Source organism: Ranitomeya imitator, chromosome 3 (assembly GCF_032444005.1).
Source record: "Ranitomeya imitator isolate aRanImi1 chromosome 3, aRanImi1.pri, whole genome shotgun sequence".
Lineage (NCBI taxonomy): Eukaryota > Metazoa > Chordata > Amphibia > Anura > Dendrobatidae > Ranitomeya > Ranitomeya imitator.
The window spans coordinates 49,502,541-49,526,158 of NC_091284.1; the positions used below are offsets into that span (position 1 = coordinate 49,502,541).

The window sequence follows — 23,618 nt, forward strand, 5'->3', positions numbered from 1 at the left end:
AGAGGATTCTTTACTGTTAGGGCAGTGAGAATCTGGAATTGCTTGCCTGAGGAGGTGGTGATGGCAAACTCAGTCGAGGGGTTCAAGAGAGGCCTGAATGTCTTCCTGGAGCAGAACAACATTGTAACATACAATTATTAGGTTCTGTAGAAGGACGTAGATCTGGGGATTTATTATGATGGAATATAGGCTGAACTGGATGGACAAATGTCTTTTTTCGGCCTTACTAACTATGTTACATCTAGATTTTTCTAATCCTGTGCAACCCCTTTAAGAAGGTCATTGAGGAATAAGGAACAGCAACCATACAATTGTTTTTTTCCCTCTTTGTATTTTCAGTTTGGATCCACCTTGATTTAAAATGTGTCCTGTACTAATTAATTGTATATTTCAGATCTCTAGTCATGGAAACTGGGGCTCCTGGGGACCTTGGGGGCAATGTTCCCGAACATGCGGAGGAGGGGTCCAGTTTGCCTATCGTCACTGTAACGACCCTGCTCCAAGAAACAGCGGTAGATACTGTACAGGAAAGCGTGCAATCAACCGATCCTGCAATGTCAACTCCTGTCCATCTAGTGGTAAGAGCACTGTCCTAGAAGTGGGGAACACACGTGGTGTTCAAGTGAACAGGGCAGGCTGCATTTCTTTGCCAAGTTATATAGTTGGGAGCACCACTGCGCAATGAAATAATGGAACAGGAAACAATATACAGTACAATACAATGTGGTCCTTCATTTTCTTGATCATGGGAAAAAAAATTCTCTGAACATAAAGTATAGGCATATCCTAGAGTTTCTCATGAGAAACAAGACATTATACTCTCTAAAGGAGTTGTCCACTACTTGGACAAACCATTCCCATTCTCTGTGTTTTGTCCCATTACAATAAAAAGGCTTATACTCACCTCCAGTGTCGGCACTGTTCAGAGGTGTTGGTTTTTGCTCTCTTCACTAGGGTTGAGCGAAACGGGTCGAACATTTTCAAAAGTCGCCGACTTTTGGCTAAGTCGGGGTTTCATGAAACCCGATCCGACCCCTGTGCGTGGTCGGCCATGCGGTACGCGACTTTCGCGCCAAAGTCGCGTTTCAATGACGCGAAAAGCGCCATTTCTCAGCCAATGAAGGTAAACGCAGAGTGTGGGCAGCGTGATGACATAGGTCCTGGTCCCCACCATCTTAGAGAAGGGCATTGCAGTGATTGGCTTGCTGTCTGCGACGTCACAGGGGCTATAAAGAGGCGTTCCCGCCGACCGCCATCTTACTGCTGCTGATCTGAGCTTAGGGAGAGGTTGCTGCCGCTTTGTCAGAAGCAGGGATAGCGTTAGGCAGGGTCCATTAACCACAAAACCGCTTGTGCTGCAGCGATTTGCACTGTCCAACACCACCCTCGGTGTGCAGGGACAGTGGAAGTTTTTTTTTTTCCCCTCAGCGCTGTAGCTCATTGGGCTGCCCTAGAAGGCTCCCTGATAGCTGCATTGCTGTGTGTACGCCGCTGTGCAAACCAACTGCTTTTTTCAAAGCACAAATCCTCTTGTTCCTTCCTTTCTGCACAGCTATCTTTTTTGTTTGTCCACACTTTTTATTTCATTTGTGCATCAGTCCACTCCTTATTGCTGCCTGCCATACCTGGCTGAGATTACTGCAGGCAGGGAGATAGTAGCTGCCTGCCATACCTGGCTGAGATTACTGCAGGCAGGGAGATAGTAATTGTAGGACATTCCCTGTTTTTTTTTTTTTTTTTTTTTGGTGGGAGATTAAGATTGGCAATTTGGCATTTCTGCTAGAGTGCCATCCCTGTGTGTGCCATCTCTCTCACATAGTGGGCCATAGAAAGCCTTTTCATTTTTCTGTATTTTTTTTTGTGGGGTGTATAAATTCTCCCTGATAAAAATACAGTGGGAGATTAATATTGGCCTTTGGGCTTGTGTGCCAGTCCTGAGTGTGCCATCTCTCTCACAAATAGTGGGCCATAGAAAGCCTATTTTATTTTTTTTGGGGTTTTATAAATTCTCCCTGAAAAAAGGGAGATTAATATTGGCCTCTGGGCTTGTGTGCCAGTTGTGAGCGTGCCATCTGTGCCAGTCCTGAGCGTGCCATCTCTCTCACAAATAGTGGGCCATAGAAAGCCTATTTAAATATTTTTTTGGTTTTATAAATTCTCCCAGAAAAAAAGGGAGATTAATATTGGCCTCTGGGCTTCTGTGCCAGTCCTGAGCGTGCCATCTGTGCCAGTCCTGAGCGTCCCATCTCTCTCACAAATAGTGGGCCATAGAAAGCCTATTTAATTTTTTTTTTGGTTTTATAAATTCTCCCAGAAAAAAAGGGAGATTAATATTGGCCTCTGGGCTTCTGTGCCAGTCCTGAGCGTGCCATCTGTGCCAGTCCTGAGCGTCCCATCTCTCTCACAAATAGTGGGCCATAGAAAGCCTATTTAATTTTTTTTTTGGTTTTATAAATTTTCCCTGAAAAAAGGGAGATTAATATTGGCCTCTGGGCTTGTGTGCCAGTTGTGAGCGTGCCATCTGTGCCAGTCCTGAGCGTGCCATCTCTCTCACAAATAGTGGGCCATAGAAAGCCTATTTAATTTTTTTTTTGGTTTTATAAATTCTCCCAGAAAAAAAGGGAGATTAATATTGGCCTCTGGGCTTCTGTGCCAGTCCTGAGCGTGCCATCTGTGCCAGTCCTGAGCGTCCCATCTCTCTCACAAATAGTGGGCCATAGAAAGCCTATTTTTTTTTTGGGGGGGGTTTTAGAAATTCTCCCTGGAAAAAAAAAGGGAGATTAATATTGCCCTTTGGGCTTGTGTGCCAGTACTAAGCGTTCCATCTCTCTCTCTCTCTCTTAGTCAGTGGGCCATAGAACGCCTATTTTTGGTTTTATTTGTTTTCTAAATTCTCCCTGCAAAAAATCATTTTATTTTATTTGGTTTCTAAATTCTTCCTGATAAAATCATATTTTTTTTATTATTTTTTTTTCTAAAGTCTCCCTGAAAAAAAAAAAAAAAAAAAAAAAAACAGTGGGAGATTAATATTGGCCTTTCTGCTTGTGTGCCAGTCTTGACTCCTGGGTGCGTCATCTCTCAGTCAGTGGGCCATAGAACGCCTATTTTTGGTTTTATTTGTTTTCTAAATTCTCCCTGAAAAAATCATTTTATTTTATTTGGTTTCTAAATTCTTCCTGATAAAATCATATTTTTTTTATTATTTTTTTTTCTAAAGTCTCCCTGAAAAAAAAAAAAAAAAACAACCAAAAAAAACAGTGGGAGATTAATATTGGCCTTTCTGCTTGTGTGCCAGTCTTGACTCCTGGGTGTGCCATCTCTCTCTCTCTCTCTCTCTCTCTCTCTCTCTCTCTCTCTCTCCAATTGTGGTCCATAGAAAGCCTATATTTTTTTTCCTTGATTTGGGTTCCAAAATCTACCAGAGAAAATAACTACATCAATCATTGGTAGAAAAATATTGGCCTCTGGGCTTGTGTGCCACTTCTGATTCCTGTGTGCGTCATCTCTCAGTCAGTGGGCCATAGAACGCCTATTTTTGTTTTTATTTGTTTTATAAATTCTCCCTGAAAAAATCATTTTATTTTATTTGGTTTCTAAATTCTTCCTGATAAAATCATATTTTTTTTATTATTTTTTTTTCTAAAGTCTCCCTGAAAAAAAAAAAAAAAAAACAGTGGGAGATTAATATTGGCCTTTCTGCTTGTGTGCCAGTCTTGACTCCTGGGTGCGTCATCTCTCAGTCAGTGGGCCATAGAACGCCTATTTTTGTTTTTATTTGTTTTGTAAATTCTCCCTGAAAAAATCATTTTATTTTATTTGGTTTCTAAATTCTTCCTGATAAAATCATATTTTTTTTATTATTTTTTTTTCTAAAGTCTCCCTGAAAAAAAAAAAAAAAAAAAAAAAAAACAGTGGGAGATTAATATTGGCCTTTCTGCTTGTGTGCCAGTCTTGACTCCTGGGTGCGTCATCTCTCAGTCAGTGGGCCATAGAACGCCTATTTTTGGTTTTATTTGTTTTCTAAATTCTCCCTGAAAAAATCATTTTATTTTATTTGGTTTCTAAATTCTTCCTGATAAAATCATATTTTTTTTATTATTTTTTTTTCTAAAGTCTCCCTGAAAAAAAAAAAAAAAAACAACCAAAAAAAACAGTGGGAGATTAATATTGGCCTTTCTGCTTGTGTGCCAGTCTTGACTCCTGGGTGTGCCATCTCTCTCTCTCTCTCTCTCTCTCTCTCTCTCTCTCTCTCCAATTGTGGTCCATAGAAAGCCTATATTTTTTTTCCTTGATTTGGGTTCCAAAATCTACCAGAGAAAATAACTACATCAATCATTGGTAGAAAAATATTGGCCTCTGGGCTTGTGTGCCACTCCTGATTCCTGTGTGCGTCATCTCTCAGTCAGTGGGCCATAGAACGCCTATTTTTGTTTTTATTTGTTTTATAAATTCTCCCTGAAAAAATCATTTTATTTTATTTGGTTTCTAAATTCTTCCTGATAAAATCATATTTTTTTTATTATTTTTTTTTCTAAAGTCTCCCTGACAAAAAAAAAAAAAAAAAAAAAAACAGTGGGAGATTAATATTGGCCTTTCTGCTTGTGTGCCAGTCTTGACTCCTGGGTGTGCCATCTCTCTCTCTCTCTCTCTCTCTCTCTCTCTCTCTCTCTCTCTCCAATTGTGGTCCATAGAAAGCCTATATTTTTTTTCCTTGATTTGGGTTCCAAAATCTACCAGAGAAAATAACTCCATCAATCATTGGTAGAAAAATATTGGCCTCTGGGCTTGTGTGCCACTCCTGATTCCTGTGTGCGTCATCTCTCACTCAGTGGCCCATAGAAAGCATATAGTTTGTTACATTTGTTTTCTAAATTCTCCCTGCAAAAATCAAATTTCTTTTTTTTTTGGGGGGGTTTCTAAAGTGTTCCTGAAAAAAATAAAAATAAAAAACAAATAATAGTGTGACATTAATATTAACATTTGTGCTTCAGTGACAGTCCTGCGTGTGGGGCATCTCTCTAATTTGCAGCCACCAAAAAAAGAGTGTGTAACATTGTGCCTGATTTTCGCGGTGGTCTCACCAACCTGTAAAGGGGTAGCTAAATCATACTGAAGTTATAGCTCACCGTGTAAGTTGTGTGACTGCAACAAATAACGTTAGTTTGGTTACGTTTTTAAAACAATGAGGAAGTCTAGTGGAAGAGGTCGTGGCCGGGGGCGTTCATTGTCAGCTGGTAATGAGGGTAGTGGTAGTGGTGGAGCATCAGGTGGTCGTGGGGAAAAAAATATTGCACCTAAGTCTGGAGCTGTGGAGCCAGGTTCGTCGTCCGGCTACACAAGGCCTCGAACGCTCCCTTTTCTGGGATTAGGAAAACCGCTTTTAAAGCCGGAGCAGCAAGAGCAAGTTTTGGCTTATCTTGCTGACTCAGCCTCTAGCTCTTTTGCCTCCTCTCGTGAAACTGGTAAAAGTAAAAGCAGCGCGTCGTTAGTGGATGTTCACGGTCAGGGACAAGTCACTTCCTTGTCCTCTTCAGCAAAAACAACAACAGAGAAGAATGCAGCAGGCGACACAACGGGTTACTCCATGGAGCTCTTTACACATACCGTCCCTGGCTTAGAAAGTGAAGCAGTTAACAGTCCATGCCCATTACAAATTGAATCTGACATGGAGTGCAGTGACGCACAGCCACAGCCAGACTACTATGCTGGTCCTTTGACTCAGACCACAACATTGCCCTCGCAGGGTGCTGATCAAGAATCAGACCCTGATGAGACTATGTTGCCCCATCACGAACGCTATACCACCGAACGACACGGTGACACAGACGAAGTTGCGCAGGAGGTACAAGAAGAGTTATTAGATGACCCAGTTCTTGACCCCGATTGGCAGCCATTGGGGGAACAGGGTGCAGGCGGCAGCAGTTCTGAAGCAGAGGAGGAGGAGGGGCCGCAGCAGGCATCAACATCGCCACAGGTTCCATCTGCCGGGCCCGTATCTTGCCCAAAACGCGTGGCAAAGCCAAAACCTGGTGGAGGACAGCGTGGCCATCCGGTTAAAGCTCAGTCTGCAATGCCTGAAAAGGTATCCGATGCTAGAAAGAGTGCAGTCTGGCATTTTTTTAAACAACATCCAATTGATCAGCGCAAAGTCATCTGTCAAAAATGTTCTACTTCCTTAAGCAGAGGTCAGAATCTGAAAAGTCTCAATACTAGTTGCATGCATAGACATTTAACCACCATGCATTTGAAAGCTTGGACTAACTACCAAACGTCCCTTAAGGTTGTTGCACCCTCGGCCAATGAAGCTAGTCATCAACGCAACATCCCTTCCGGCAGTGTAGGACCACCATTTAGCGCACCACCTGCTGTATCTGTGCAGGTATCTTTGCCAGGCCAAAGCAGTCAGGGTCAGGGAATCACCAGTTTCGTAGTAGGAAACACTGCATCTAGGGCACCGGCGGCAACAATACCATCTCCCACCGTCTCTCAGTCTGCCATGTCCACCGGCACCCCCGCTAGTTCCACGATCTCCATCTCTCCAGTCCAGCTCACCCTACATGAGACTATGGTTAGAAAAAGGAAGTACTTAGCCTCGCATCCGCGTACACAGGGTTTGAACGCCCACATAGCTAGACTAATCTCGTTAGAGATGATGCCCTACCGGTTAGTTGAAAGCGAAGCTTTCAAAGACCTGATGGACTACGCTGTACCACGCTACGAGCTACCCAGTCGACACTTTTTTTCCAGAAAAGCCATCCCAGCCCTCCACCAGCATGTTAAAGAGCGCATCGTCCATGCACTCAGGCAATCTGTGAGCACAAAGGTGCACCTGACAACAGATGCATGGACCAGTAGGCATGGCCAGGGACGTTACGTGTCCATCACGGCACACTGGGTAAATGTGGTGGATTCAGGGTCCACAGGGGACAGCAAGTTTGGGACAGTTCTGCCTAGCCCACGGTCTAGTAAACAGTTGTCTGTAGCCGTTCGCACCCCCTCCTCCTCCTCCTCCTCCTCGTCCTCCTGCAGAAGCAAGAGCTCGTCCACAGACCGCAGTCGCACAAACACTCCATCCGCACCTGCCACTGTTGCACACCAGGTCTCCCATTATGGGGCAGCTACTGGCATACGTCAGCAGGCTGTATTGGCTATGAAGTGTTTGGGCGACAATAGACACACCGCGGAAGTTCTGTCCGAGTTCTTGCAGCAAGAAACGCAGTCGTGGCTGGGCACTGTAGATCTTGAGGCAGGCAAGGTAGTGAGTGATAACGGAAGGAATTTCATGGCTGCCATCTCCCTTTCCCAACTGAAACACATTCCTTGCCTGGCTCACACCTTAAACCTGGTGGTGCAGTGCTTCCTGAAAAGTTATCCGGGGTTATCCGACCTGCTCCTCAAAGTGCGTGGACTTTGCGCACATATCCGCCGTTCGCCTGTACACTCCAGCCGTATGCAGACCTATCAGCGTTCTTTGAACCTTCCCCAGCATCGCCTAATCATAGACGTTGCAACAAGGTGGAACTCAACACTGCACATGCTTCAGAGACTGTGCGAACAGAGGCGGGCTGTTATGTTTTTGTGGGAGGATACACATACACGGGCAGGCAGTAGGATGGCAGACATGGAGTTGTCAGGTGTGCAGTGGTCGAAGATTCAAGACATGTGTCAAGTCCTTCAGTGTTTTGAGGAATGCACACGGCTGGTTAGTGCAGACAACGCCATAATAAGCATGAGCATCCCCCTAATGCGTCTGCTGATGCAAAGTTTGACGCACATAAAGGATCAGGCGTCTGCACCAGAGGAAGAGGAAAGCCTTGATGACAGTCAGCGATTGTCTGGTCAGGGCAGTGTACATGACGAGGTACCGGGCGAAGAGGAGGTGGAGGATGAGGAGGATGATGGGGATGAGTATATTTTTAATGAGGAAGCTTTCCCGGGGGCACGGGAAATTGGTGGCGTGGCAAGGCCGGGTTCTGGTTTTTTGAGGGACACAAGTGACGTAGATTTGCCTGCAACTGCCCCTCAACCAAGCACAACCGCAGATTTGACAACGGGAACTTTGGCCCACATGGCGGATTATGCCTTGCGTATCCTCAAAAGGGACACACGCATTACAAAAATGATGAACGATGACGATTACTGGTTGGCCTGCCTCCTTGATCCTCGCTATAAAGGCAAATTGCAAAATATTATGCCACATGAGAACTTGGAACTAATATTAGCAACAAAACAATCAACTCTTGTTGACCGTTTGCTTCTGGCATTCCCTGCACACAGCGCCCGTGATCGTTCTCACACGAGCTCCAGGGGCCAGCAGACCAGAGGTGTTAGAGGGGCAGAAATCAGAAGTGGCGTTGGCCAGAGGGGTTTTCTGACCAGGTTGTGGAGTGATTTTTCTAGGACCGCAGACAGGACAGGTACTGCAGCATCAATTCAAAGTGACAGGAGACAACATTTGTCCAGTATGGTTACAAACTATTTTTCATCCCTTATCGACGTTCTCCCTCAACCGTCATTCCCATTTGATTACTGGGCATCCAAATTAGACACCTGGCCAGAATTGGCAGAATATGCATTGCAGGAGCTTGCTTGCCCGGCAGCTAGTGTCCTATCAGAAAGAGTATTCAGTGCTGCAGGTTCAATACTAACAGAAAAAAGGACTCGTCTGTCTACCCAAAATGTAGATGATCTAACCTTCATTAAAATGAACCACAACTGGATTTCAAAATCTTTTGCCCCACCCTGCCCGGCTGACACCTAGCTTTCCTATGAAAAGGTCTTGCCTGTGGACTATTCTGAATGACTTTTCCAATCTCGTAATTTTCTTCACCTGATTGTCCAGCATACGACATGTTTCCACCTCACGAAATGGCCAAACTCCCCACACGGGGTCGTGCTATCGCCACTTTGCGCTTGGACCCTTGAGAGTGCTGTTTGTCTGAAGAGGTGGGTGAGCCCGCTTTTGGTCGACGGCACTGCCACTGGGTCCCTCATAGTACAATAAAGTGTCTCTGGCGGTGGTGGTGCGCACCCAACGTCAGACTCACCGTTGTAATATGAGGGGCCCTGTGCCTGTACCGCCGGCCACAAGCCAGTTCCCCCCCCCCCCAGCTCAAACAGTGCTCTACCACTAGCAAAATTATCTCTCACAGCTTCACCAATGTGTAGTCTAGGCGCTGACATCCTTCAATGACTGGCACTGACAATACCATTGTTTTGACATTTTTGTTATGTTAGGCCTTCGAAGCCTGTCTGCGGTCACTCCTTCCACTAGACTTCCACTGACCAGACCACTGCTGCCCGTGTACCCCTGGAACCAATTTAAAATTGCCTACAGCCATGTGTGATTATTTTAGGCCGTCGATGCCTGTCTGCGGTCACTCCTTCCACTAGGCCTCCACTGACCACACCACTGCTGCCCGTGTAACCCTGGAACCAATTTAAAATTGCCTACAGCCAGCCCAATTTTTTTATTTTAGGCCTTCGATGCCTGTCTGCGGTACATTCTTTCAACTACTACTACACTGACCAGGGCACTGCTGCCCAAGTACCCCTGGAACCAATTTAAAATTGCCTACAGCCATGTGTTAATATTTTAGGCCTTCGATGCCTGTCTGCGGTCACTCCTTCCACTAGGCCTCCACTGACCACACCACTGCTGCCCGTGTAACCCTGGAACCAATTTAAAATTGCCTACAGCCATGTGTTATTATTTTAGGCCTTCGATGCCTGTCTGCGGTCACTCCTTCCACTAGGCCTCCACTGACCACACCACTGCTGCCCGTGTAACCCTGGAACCAATTTAAAATTGCCTACAGCCAGCCCAATTTTTTTATTTTAGGCCTTCGATGCCTGTCTGCGGTACATTCTTTCAACTACTACTACACTGACCAGGGCACTGCTGCCCAAGTACCCCTGGAACCAATTTAAAATTGCCTACAGCCATGTGTTAATATTTTAGGCCTTCGATGCCTGTCTGCGGTCACTCCTTCCACTAGGCCTCCACTGACCACACCACTGCTGCCCGTGTAACCCTGGAACCAATTTAAAATTGCCTACAGCCATGTGTTATTATTTTAGGCCTTCGATGCCTGTCTGCGGTCACTCCTTCCACTAGGCCTCCACTGACCACACCACTGCTGCCCGTGTAACCCTGGAACCAATTTAAAATTGCCTACAGCCAGCCCAATTTTTTTATTTTAGGCCTTCGATGCCTGTCTGCGGTACATTCTTTCAACTACTACTACACTGACCAGGGCACTGCTGCCCAAGTACCCCTGGAACCAATTTAAAATTGCCTACAGCCATGTGTTAATATTTTAGGCCTTCGATGCCTGTCTGCGGTCACTCCTTCCACTAGGCCTCCACTGACCACACCACTGCTGCCCGTGTACCCCTGGAACCAATTTAAAATTGCCTACAGCCATGTGTGATTATTTTAGGCCGTCGATGCCTGTCTGCGGTCACTCCTTCCACTAGGCCTCCACTGACCACACCACTGCTGCCCGTGTAACCCTGGAACCAATTTAAAATTGCCTACAGCCATGTGTTATTATTTTAGGCCTTCGATGCCTGTCTGCGGTCACTCCTTCCACTAGGCCTCCACTGACCACACCACTGCTGCCCGTGTAACCCTGGAAACAATTTAAAATTGCCTACAGCCAGCCCAATTTTTTTATTTTAGGCCTTCGATGCCTGTCTGCGGTACATTCTTTCAACTACTACTACACTGACCAGGGCACTGCTGCCCAAGTACCCCTGGAACCAATTTAAAATTGCCTACAGCCATGTGTTAATATTTTAGGCCTTCGATGCCTGTCTGCGGTCACTCCTTCCACTAGGCCTCCACTGACCACACCACTGCTGCCCGTGTAACCCTGGAACCAATTTAAAATTGCCTACAGCCATGTGTTATTATTTTAGGCCTTCGATGCCTGTCTGCGGTCACTCCTTCCACTAGGCCTCCACTGACCTGTCTACTGCGGCCCGTGTACCCCTTGAACCAACCTAATAAAATATTTAAAAAATTAATTTGATTATAAAAAATAAGATCGTGTTGAGATCTCAAATGCAGACATTTTAACATTAAAAACAAACACACAACAAAAATCTGGAACTGTACTAAAAAGGTCCACCAGCTACAATTACTTTCTCCTGCAAGAAGTTAACTGAAAGGTTTTTTTGGAGTTGTTAACACAGATATGGCATCCACCGAGTGTTGTCCTGTCGCGTCTCCTTTAAATTATTTCCAATAAGATGTTAAACTATTAATTTAATAAAATCAATAATTAAAAAAATAATTGAGTAAGTCAAAAGCACATTGCAAATAAACATTAATTACAAATCAAGAAGCATGGCGCGTCCGAGGGTGAGTAGATACCGAATAAGAATATAATCACCCTCGGGCGCGCAATGCTTATTTACAACAGCCTTCCTTCCTAAGAATCAGCCCTTCCGTGGTGTAGAGAGAGGTTGTTGTTACACTCCAAGGTGTTCCCCAGGTTGCCTTTCCTGAGCTTCGATCTTCCGGCTCTCGTTTACTAGCTGTTGGAAACTACGCTGCATTAGGCCTACAAATTGTGTATGGGTGAAACAGTGGCGCATCTGCGGTCCCTCCTTCCACTAGGCCTCCACTGACCTGTCTACTGCTGCCCGTGTACCCCTTGAACCAACATCTTAAAATAAAAAAATAATTATTTTGATTATAAAAAATAAGATCGTGTTGAGATCTCAAATGCAGACATTTTAACATTAAAAACAAACACACAACAAAAATCTGGAACTGTACTAAAAAGGTCCACCAGCTACAATTACTTTCTCCTGCAAGAAGTTAACTGAAAGGTTTTTTTGGAGTTGTTAACACAGATATGGCATCCACCGAGTGTTGTCCTGTCGCGTCTCCTTTAAATTATTTCCAATAAGATGTTAAACTATTAATTTAATAAAATCAATAATTAAAAAAATAATTGAGTAAGTCAAAAGCACATTGCAAATAAACATTAATTACAAATCAAGAAGCATGGCGCGTCCGAGGGTGAGTAGATACCGAATAAGAATATAATCACCCTCGGGCGCGCAATGCTTATTTACAACAGCCTTCCTTCCTAAGAATCAGCCCTTCCGTGGTGTAGAGAGAGGTTGTTGTTACACTCCAAGGTGTTCCCCAGGTTGCCTTTCCTGAGCTTCGATCTTCCGGCTCTCGTTTACTAGCTGTTGGAAACTACGCTGCATTAGGCCTACAAATTGTGTATGGGTGAAACAGTGGCGCATCTGCGGTCCCTCCTTCCACTAGGCCTCCACTGACCTGTCTACTGCTGCCCGTGTACCCCTTGAACCAACATCTTAAAATAAAAAAATAATTATTTTGATTATAAAAAATAAGATCGTGTTGAGATCTCAAATGCAGACATTTTAACATTAAAAACAAACACACAACAAAAATCTGGAACTGTACTAAAAGGTCCACCAGCTACAATTACTTTCTCCTGCAAGAAGTTAACTGAAAGGTTTTTTTGGAGTTGTTAACACAGATATGGCATCCACCGAGTGTTGTCCTGTCGCGTCTCCTTTAAATTATTTCCAATAAGATGTTAAACTATTAATTTAATAAAATCAATAATTAAAAAAATAATTGAGTAAGTCAAAAGCACATTGCAAATAAACATTAATTACAAATCAAGAAGCATGGCGCGTCCGAGGGTGAGTAGATACCGAATAAGAATATAATCACCCTCGGGCGCGCAATGCTTATTTACAACAGCCTTCCTTCCTAAGAATCAGCCCTTCCGTGGTGTAGAGAGAGGTTGTTGTTACACTCCAAGGTGTTCCCCAGGTTGCCTTTCCTGAGCTTCGATCTTCATGCTCTCGTTTAGTAGGTGTCGGAAAGTAGGCTGCATTAGGCCTAAAAAATGGGGAATGGGGTGGAGAGAGATGGTGTGTTACACTCCAAGGTGTTCTCCAGGTTTCCTCGCCATTGCTTCGATCTTCCGACTCTCGTTTAGTAGTTGTAGAAAACTACACTGCATTAGGCCTACAAAATGGGTATCGGGTGGAGAGAGATGGTGTGTTACACTCCAAGGTGTTCCCCAGGTTTCCTTGCCATTGCTTCGGTCTTCCGACTCTCGTTTAGTAGTTGTAGAAAAGTACACAGCATTAGGCCTACAAAATGGGTATGGGGTGGAGAGAGATGGTGTGTTACACTCCAAGGTGTTCCCCAGGTTGCCTTTCCTGAGCTTCTATCTTCAGGCTCTCATTAAATTGTGGTTAAATGGAACAACTGCATTTGGCGTACTAGTTGGTTTGGGGCCTACTATCGGTGTCTGCCACTCCTTGCTGTTCTCCTGGTTTCCTGTCCTGAAATTCCATTTTCAGCCTCTCGTTAAGTAGTTGTTAATGTTAGACTGCATTTGGCCTACTAGTTGGGTTGGGGCCTACTATCGGTGTCTGCCACTCCTTGCTGTTCTCCTCCACTGAACAAAGCTGTGCCGCCTGTTTACTACGGTTGCCAATTTTGAACTGCATTTCGACTACTTACTGATTTGGCCCTACTCTCTGTGTCAGCCTCTCATTCCAGTTGTCCTCCACTGCAATGCCCCCTGGTTATTCCTGTGTTACCAATTTTGAACTGCATTTAGCCCACTTTCTTCTTTGGGCCTATATCTGTGTTTCCACTTCATCGTGCCCATTGCCCAGCCAGTGATAGATGAGTCTGCTGGTACATTGACCCATAACGCAACATTCCCCGTGCACGCTACACAACAACATTGTGACCCTGCTGAAAGTCAGGTTGCTCTTCCCGCATACCATACCACCTTACACGGGGACAAAGAGGAAGGTGCAGATGAAAGTGCAGGTTCCTTCATCAGGTGGGGGGAGGAATACTAGTTGGCGACGTCACTGGCACAGGGCCTCTCATAGTACGCAAAAGTGTTGCTGCCGGTGGGAGGCGCCCCCGCCGTGCAAACACACCGCTGTACTTTGAGGGGCCCTGTGCCAGTGCCAATGCCAACGAGTGGGCCCCCCCTGCTTGCTCAGGATCACAGCACTTGCAAAGTTGAAATACTTACCTCTCCCTGCTCCACTGCCGTGACGTGGTCCAGATTTACTGGGCCCACTAATTACTTGAACCAGCCCTACCCCCCACAACTTTAGCCAAATGACCCCCAATTTCAAATGCCTTCCAATTATTTTAAGGTAAATTACGCTTGACAAGCTTCATTAAGAAGAATGGATGGTTTTGACATTAAAATGGGCACTCTAGGTGTTTTCCTGGCCCCCACTCACTGCCGACTATGCTGCCCCATTGACTTGCATTGGGTTTCGTGTTTCGGTCGATCCCGACTTTACGTCATAATCGGCCGATTTCACTCGACCCGACTTTGGACATAGTCGGGTTTCGCAAAACCCGGCTCGACTCTAAAAAGGTCAAGGTCGCTCAACTCTACTCTTCACAGATTATTCCTGACTGCTATGGATTTAAATCATAAAATAGCCTGCGATCAACTTATTGTTAGGGAACCGTCTAACAAAAAAATATTATTTAAAATAGACAAACCATTTAAATCCCTGACATTTGGATTCCCAATATTAAATGGGAACTGTTGCTTGCCATAGATATTTATTTTCCACATCTGCTGTAAATGTCGCTGTTCTCCTGAATCCAGAGATGCTTTTCTTTTGTTTCTACGCCTCTCCATTCCTGAGATATGGCCCCCTTCTGTATATAAGACTAGTCTTTTTTGCCAACTGGGCGTGTTCCTTATGAATACGCCCACGCAGAAGAGTAAAGACGGCGCCCTCATGGCTAAAAAGGCTGCATTTGAACACAGAGAAGAGAGAGACAAATCTCAGGAACGGGGAGGCGCAAGAACAAAAGAAAAACAGCGCCAAACTCGGAAGATCAGCGGCATTTACACCAGTTGAAAATATTATATATTTAGTGCAAGTGACCGCTTGTCTTTAAGTAAGAAGCAGAAACGATTCCGCTACACATAGGATTATAAAACGAATGACTAGACAGAAATGTAGAAAGTATACTCATTTCTTTCCCAGCGTGTGTGAGCATTAGAGGAAGCCGTGTGGTCTGTTAACTACAGCAAATTAAATTCTACTTTATCCAGGGATGTGAGCAGTTAGGTGGAGATATTACAAATACATGATCTAATATTATCCCAGTGTTCTGAGCCGGTCCCTGCTGTGAATATATCACTCTTAATAGAAAATGTTATAAAGTCTCATTAGTGCCCGGCGTCTGCTTTACAAGCACACCAAATGTACTGTCAGAAGACAGACGGATCGTATACCGCCATGATTCACTTCACAGAATGTGACGGGTAAATCATAGAAAGCAAATAAAGAGCTAAAAAAACAAAACAAAACAAATAAAATGTCAATGGTCCGAGAGTAAATAAGGCAGCATTATTCACTCGTCTCGCTTCACCGACCCCATAGCCCTCTATGGTTACTTAATCTAAAGACTGAATAATTACAGGTCCCGTTGAGTTTCTCACGTCGAGGTCAGTTGCGCTGTATTACAGGTGTTAGAGTGATATATCACAGATGTCAGAGTCGTAAAAACACAATAAATCAATATGTTATTTTTTTTTAACAGAGACTACTCGGTGGTATTGTGTTTAATATGTCCCTATGGCCAACTGCCCCCAAATTAAAAATTGAAGCTTAGGTGTCCTAGTCATAAATGACAATACAGTACTTTTAGGTATTACATTATGGGATAGCATGTGAGTTGGATCTTTTTTTTTCTACCACAATCAATCACTTACGCACATTCCCAGTTGTTTTATGGTTACCACCACTCTAGAAAACCAAATTAGATAAATAACCAAGGTTCAAGAAAACCAGAAAAAAAGAAAAGAAAACCTGGTACCCTAACAAATAATGGATAAAACTAAATATTTATTGTTCTCTTTAAAACATTGAAAGCGCAATCAACATGCAGACAACCGTGCTAGACTAAAACTATCCCTCACACTGATATTTTTCTAATTTACCCTGCCTATGCAGCCGAGGTTGGCACCCTACAAGGCTTACGAGATAGGCGCCCCCGCTCAACGGCGGCTGTCCCTGTTCCTCCTATCTGTCAGCTATGAATAGTGTGATACAATTGAACCAACACTCTAACATGACAGGAAAAATGAAACGGATGGTGATTGCCTTTCAATTTAGTAGTCTACAGCAATCTTTAGACAGTGTGAAGGAGAGTGAATAACAAGATAACATAAAGTGCAAAAAAGTGCAAAATAAACACAGAGTACCTCACTATAACTGTTCCCTGCTAGTTGTAACAGCCTACCTAACTGTGGGGGTTGGCACCCTACTGTTCAGCGAATATGGTGCCCCCACTCCTCGATGGCTCACCCTAAGGATAACCCTATAGATGAACTAATAACTCTCAGATGTATAGCGTGGTGGGCCCAAATAACCTGCAGTCACAACCCTTAGTCTCAAATAGGCTGAATCCAGTTAACACTATGGGCACAGTACTGATATAAGACTGTGCTCCCATACTGTGACATAAAAATATGACAGTTATGCCAATCGGGTACTCATCATTTCCGATGTTTTGAGGACAGACACCTCACACCCCCGAACCACTGAGGTTACCACCACTCTAATCTATGTCTACTATGTCTACTACGTCTACATCTACTCTAGTCTACATCTACGCTATGGAGCACTTTGCGTCCTGCTTTTTTATTTTGACTTGTACCTTAAAGAGGTATTCAACCACTGGAAATGTATGAGTTCTTCATCATAGGATCAGTTTTCAGAAAACAGAGGTCCAGCTTTCTAAGACAAACGAGAGCCCTGGGACCACGATTCAGCAATCCAAAGTGGCTGAGCATGAATGCTGTTCTTCCAATTAATCTATGGCAGTTATGAGAACACTTGTGCACCCTTTTTCATGGATGCTATCAGCTGCTTTGAATTGAAAAATGATGCCAAGAAACAGTCATCCTTCCCAGTGTTGGAAAATGGAAACACATTAGTTGTCCCTTTTGCACTGGGAGCAATAAACAGACTTGAGATGTACAAAGATTTTTGGTATGGAGGCAAACAAAGTGGCACATGGATGATTGCCAGGATAAAGCCATGAGAATTCGAATGTTTAAAAAGTATTCTCAGAATTGAAAATTATCCCTATATTTCAGTATGGGGCATAACTTCCTTATCATGGGAGTTCTGTCTGTTTTGGCCTTCAACAATCCTGCCTGAAAACTACTCTCTGCAGAGTCCAGTCTTGGATAGTGTGGAGGTTCACAGGTTCATCCTCTACTGCATTTATTGTCCAGAGACCTGCCAGAAATAGCCAAGTGCTGTGTTTTTCTTTCTCTGGCAGATCAATAGACCATAAATGGAGAAAATAGGGGATCAGTTTCAATTTTACAATTATCAGTTTGAAAGGAGCCTGTAACACAAAAAAGCTCAATTTAAACTCCTAATTCAGTCCAAAAAATGGACAAACCCCCTATAAAAATCATATCTGCAGTCTAGATTTCCCTCGCTGCACACAGACATGGTCACACAATAACGGATCTCTCTATATTGACCTCTCTAGGTAAATAAATGCTGCATCCAACCTAAGGGCAGGTGCGGGGCATGCCGAGTGAGGGGGAAGAAAGGGGGTTGGACACGATGACCTTTGAGGTCTCTTCCATCTCTAACATTCTATCATTCTGTGATGCACGCAGCCATTAGCCACGCCAAGGATGCACCAAGAAGTCTTCATTTCCAGGTGGAATAAAAAGGTTTTTTTTTTTCTAAACAACTAAAGTAGTACCGTAGTTAAAATTGAGTTCATGGGGTGCATCATGCATCATGCATCACAGGATCATGGGGTGCATTAAAAGAGGTCTGGAAACACATGATGAGAGCATTATACTGCCTCTGTACAAATCCCTAGTTAGACCGCACATGGAGTACTGTGTCCAGTTTTGGGCACCGGTGCTCAGGAAGGATATAATGGAACTAGAGAGAGTACAAAGGAGGGCAACAAAATTAATAAAGGGGATGGGAGAACTACAATACCCAGATAGATTAGCGAAATTAGGATTATTTAGTCTAGAAAAAAGACGACTGAGGTGCGATCTATTAACCATGTATAAGTATATAAGGGGACAATACAAATATCTCGCTAAGGATTTGTTTATACCAAGGAAGGTGACGGGCACAAGGGGGCATTCTTTGCGTCTGGAGGAGAGAAGGTTTTTCCACCAACATAGAAGAGGATTCTTTACTGTTAGGGCAGTGAGAATCTGGAATTGCTTGCCTGAGGAAGTGGTGATGGCGAACTCAGTCGAGGGGTTCAAGAGAGGCCTGGATGTCTTCCTGGAGCAGAACAATATTGTATCATACAATTATTAGGTTCTGTAGAAGGACGTAATTCTGGGGATTTATTATGATGGAATATAGGCTGAACTGGATGGACAAATGTCTTTTTTCGGCCTTACTAACTATGTTACTATGTTACTATGTTACTATGTTACTATGTTACTATGAGTTTTGGGGTTACAGACTCCACTTAACTCTTTAACCCCTTACCGGCATCGGACGTACTATACCGTCCGATGCCGGCTCCCCTGCTTTGATGCAGGGCTCCGCGGTGAGCCCGCACCAAAGCCGGGACATGTCAGCTGTTTTGAACAGCTGACATGTGCCCGTAATAGGCGCGGGCAGAATCGCGATCTGCCCGCACCTATTAACTAGTTAAATGCCGCTGTCAAACGCAGACAGCGGCATTTAACTACCGCTTCCGGCCGGGCGGCCGGAAATGACGTCATCGCCGACCCCCGTCACATGATCGGGGGTCGGCGATGCTTGTATATTGTAACCATAGAGGTCCTTGAGACCTCTATGGTTACTGATTGCCCGTCGCTGTGAGCGCCACCCTGTGGTCGGCGCTTACAGCATACGTGCAATTCTGCTACATAGCAGCGATCAGCAGATCGCTGCTATGTAGCAGAGCCGATCGGGTTGTGCCTGCTTCTAGCCTCTCATGGAGGCTATTGAAGCATGGCAAAAGTTAAAAAAAAAAGTTTAAAAAAATGTGAAAAAAATAAAAAAAACATAAAAGTTTAAATCACCCCCCTTTCGCCCCAATCAAAATAAATCAATAAAAAAAATATCAAATCTACGCATATTTGGTATCGCCGCGCTCAGAATCGCCCCATCTATCAAATAAAAAAAAGTATTAACCTGATCGCTAAACAGCGTAGCGGGAAAAAATCTCGAAACGCCAGAATTACGTTTTTTTGGTCGCCGCGACATTGCATTAAAATGCAATAAAGGGCGATCAAAAGAACGTATCTGCACCGAAATGCTATCATTAAAAACGTCATCTCGGCACGCAAAAAATAAGCCCTCAACCGACCCCAGATGATGAAAAATGGAGACACTACGAGTATCGGAAAATGGCGCAATTTTTTTTTTTTTTTTTTTTGCAAAGTTTGGAATTTTTTTTCACCACTTAGATAAAAAATAACCTAGTCATGTTTGGTGTCTATGAACTCGTAATGACCTGGAGAATCATAATGGCAGCTCAGTTTTAGCATTTAGTGAACCTAGCAAAAAAGCCAAACAAAAAACCAATGTGGGATTGCACTTTTTTTGCAATTTCACCGCACTTGGAATTTTTTTCCCGTTTTCTAGTACACGACATGCTAAAACCAATGATGCCGTTCAAAAGTACAACTCGTCCCGCAAAAAAATAAGCCCTCACATGGCCAAATTGACAGAAAAATAAAAAAGTTATGGCTCTGGGAAGGAGGGGAGCGAAAAACGAACACGGAAAAACGAAAAATCCCCCGATCATGAAGGGGTTAAAGTAGAAATTCATGCATAAAGTTTCCCAGAAGTTAAAAAAACACTTCTGTTGCTCCCTCAATAATAAGTTTAGGAATTACTTACCTTAAGTACCCATATTTTGGGTTTTGTTTTCAGAATATATATTTTTTTTTATCAAGGATGGAAATTTTGCCAAGCAGAGAAAAGCAGTAAAAAAGCTTTCCCAAATGGCAATTTTGTTAGCTTGTCTCCTGCTGCGATGCGTCCCTGTTTTGGCAAGAAATATGAAGACGGGAAACGATGCCATTTTTTCTTCTTGTTCTAAGAATGTACAAAAAAAGAATAATATGAAAGGAGATATAACATCAGAACTTTATTTTCTTTTTCCCTAAAGCTAAATCATTCCGACAGCAGCAGTGTGAAGCAAGGAACGGTTATCAAACTGATGCAAAGGGTGTCAAGACATTTGTTGAGTGGGTTCCGAAATATGCAGGGATTCAGCCGGGAGATGTCTGCAAGCTCATATGTCAGGCTAAAGGAACTGGATATTATGTTGTCTTCTCACAAAAGGTAAAATTATCACATTATTATGCTAAAATGTGAAATATGTAGAAATCTGTAAACTCACTCCAACTTATCAGCCATTCTTTGATTTTAAGTGCTGTCAAAAGCTGAGTAAGATAGTAAAAGACTAGTTCACACGTAACTTCCTAACCAAAAATGGATATTCTATCACTAAAAAAAAAAATCTACTTTGAAATTTAAGGTAAATGAGGTCATAAGGGCAACAAGTGTGGGACAATTATTGGCAAGTGCGCCATTCTCCTTCATTATTCCCCCCATAGTGCCACTCCCATGGGCATGATTGATGCCTGTTGAACACAGATAATTTCATGATTCTGCTGACTGAACAATGCTGAACAGATGTCAATCACATGGAGGCAACATTAGGCAGAGAAGAAGAAGGAGGAGGACGACGAATGCACTTTCTGGGAATCGACCTGCCTCATTGCATTCTCGGCCTCATTTATACAAACGTTCAAAGTTGATTTTCTCAAGAATGGAACATCCATTTGTGGCTTGGAAATGTATCATTGAACTTGTATTTTACTGCCCTAACAATCTTTGTGATTAGTTTGGTGACTCTAAAGGCCCCCATGCACCGTAGACTTATGTTGCCCAAGCCCTGCCAATATTGACAGGTTCGGCCGATTATGTATGGGGGTGTCGGCTAACTGATGGTCAGAGGAGATGTCGATCGCATAAGTCCAATTTCGGACTGTTGACCACATTGTTCTCCCAGAGGTAACCCCCCCGGTTGACGTCTCAGTTGAAAACGCTCAGCCACATTAGCCATTTTGTGTATGGGAGAGCCGGCCAAGAGGTCAGTTGACAATCAACTTGGTCTTGTCTTCATTCAGCTGACAGCCACCTACTGTGTATGGTCAGTATGAAGACCCTGACAGTTTGCCTTTATGTTGCATTGGTATTCAAAATGTTAAAAGTAGATATAATGGCTGCTGTAGATTACAGATGAGTGAATCTATTGTGCAGAGATGAATATTTAATTTTTATGATATTGGTTAGTGATATCATGACCTATGGATCAAATGAGATATACAACAAAAAAAACAAAAAAGAGCAGAGGAAGCAAGTGTCATAGGTATCCAAGAACAGCAAAATTTTATTAAATACTAATAAAAACCAACTTTCTTTTTTATATCTAAAACATATTCAATACCGTACTCTGGGAGATACACATGCAATATATAACCGCAGGCGCAAGGCCATATGTTTAGACAGTCAAAATGCACAGACACAACTAATACACAGTAAATTATATGGGCAGAGTAATATATATTATTGTATACAATAAACTTGGCACTCAAAACGGTAGTAAGGTGAAGTTAATCAGCTTTATTGCAAGTCCCAGATACAGTTTCGACAGTTAAACGTTTTCGGTCCCACCGGACCTTCTTCAGAACAATTTCCAATTTATCTGGTTAAGCTGGTTACAACGTGTGGAAGGAAAAATCACCTTCTTACGCGAAACTGTGGAGTAATGCAATAAATGAGAAAACGAAAGGGCTCTAGGCGAACTAAGTCGCTAATGGAGTCTGTGGCCCATAATCAGGGTGAGGAGCTCAGATATGCGTGGCACCGGATCGCCAGAGAGGGACGCAATATTATTATTCAAGATCAATCCAGACTAATTACTATATGTCTCTTATTTGTGGGGGTCACTATCCCCTTATCATAATATGCATGGACCGATACCAGAAAAAAGTAACCATGAAGTAAAGTGCTTAGTGCTCTGTAAACAAGTTAACATTACTGCCACTAAATAGTTAATTGTAATCATAGAAATGCTGTGAATAAGGGGCTGGTAACCACACCATGCCCCATACTTAGCGCATATCAAGGGGCCTTCAGGACTGCATGTGCGGGTTATGTATTGCATCCATGCTCCTTATCTTTGATGAATTCCAACGTTTCGAAAAGTATAATGGTCTCTTTCAAGGACATCTCTATGAGTAAGGAGCCAAGTTTATGATGATGTGAGGTGATATGACATGCATCTGCCATAACACCACACATCATCATATAATTGGCTTCTTTGTCATACAGATGTCCTTGAAAAAGACCATTGCACTGGTCAAAACGTTGGAAATCATCTGTTGCCGGATCCTAATAAATGTACTCACCTTTGAAAAAGCATCAAATCTTCATTTTTTTTTTTTTTTGCTGAGGTTACCCCCTACAATATATAATATAGCTATACTAAGGATGGTAGAAATGGGTTGCTGTGGTGGAGTCAAAGTAGCACCATGCGATGAGCCCCACATGTATTACCTCTATGCTCGTGGCTTTGTCAGTATTTTTATGGCTCACTGTTAAAGTCTCTGCCTTCCATGTCACAGATACCGAGTTTGAATAAGTCCTGCCTCAAAGGAGAACAATGTCTTGTTTCTGTATGTTGACTGCCTTTGCAGCCATAAAGATCTGAACATAGCTAAGGCAGGCCATGGACCTCAATTCCACCATTATGGAGAAACTATAGTGTCAATGCTCACTCATTCTACCATACTTTTCATGCTACTGTACATATTGTAGCTTTGTAGCTTTTACATGTTGTCCAAGACAGACTACTAATTTTTGTACGTCTAAATTGGATGACCTCTCCAACTTATATTTAACATGAAAGATTTAAGGGGAAATTTCAGTAACCAGTATATGGTTCCCTCAGGGGGTTACATAACAGTTCTCAAGTCCTCCTAAAAAGTATTAGTCCATTGATGTTGATATCATGTTGACTTGAAAAATGCTGACCCAGAGTTGAAGTTGACTTCATTGAAGCATCCATAACCATGTAAGTTCTGCAGTAAATGTGTATAATTGTGGGATGTCCTGTTTATGTTCTCTGTAGGTGACCGATGGCACTGAATGTAGACCATACAGTAATTCTGTTTGTGTAAAAGGGAAATGTGTCCGTACTGGGTGTGATGGAATTATAGGATCTAAGCTTCAGTTTGACAAATGTGGAATTTGTGGAGGAGACAACTCCAGCTGCACTAAAGTCATGGGAACCTTCACCACCAAAAGGTATTTGTTATGTATGATGTATATACATTTTCTATAGAACTCAGGAAAACATTCCTTAAATTGAATTTTAGAGAAGGTCATGAAATATTCTGATAAACTACTTGATGGATCAGTGCTTTGAGACGTAATTCAGATGTCCTCTGGTTGGAAATGGCCTGGTATTTATGGTTTCATAATGGGGTGCAGGCCTATGAAAATCAGGAATGAATGAT

The 23,618-nt window shown here is 43.2% G+C and overlaps 1 protein-coding gene across 1 annotated transcript in view; it reads left to right on the forward strand.

Moving 5' to 3' along the window:
- The window catches only part of ADAMTS5 (ADAM metallopeptidase with thrombospondin type 1 motif 5), a 133,336-nt gene that overhangs the window by 85,069 nt on the left and 24,649 nt on the right, over positions 1 to 23,618 (forward strand). Inside the window, exons 5-7 of the mRNA XM_069760863.1 lie at positions 395 to 578; positions 20,198 to 20,373; positions 23,231 to 23,406. Of these exons, the coding sequence (XP_069616964.1) occupies positions 395 to 578; positions 20,198 to 20,373; positions 23,231 to 23,406 (536 nt within the window). The remainder of the gene's footprint in view (positions 1 to 394; positions 579 to 20,197; positions 20,374 to 23,230; positions 23,407 to 23,618) is intronic.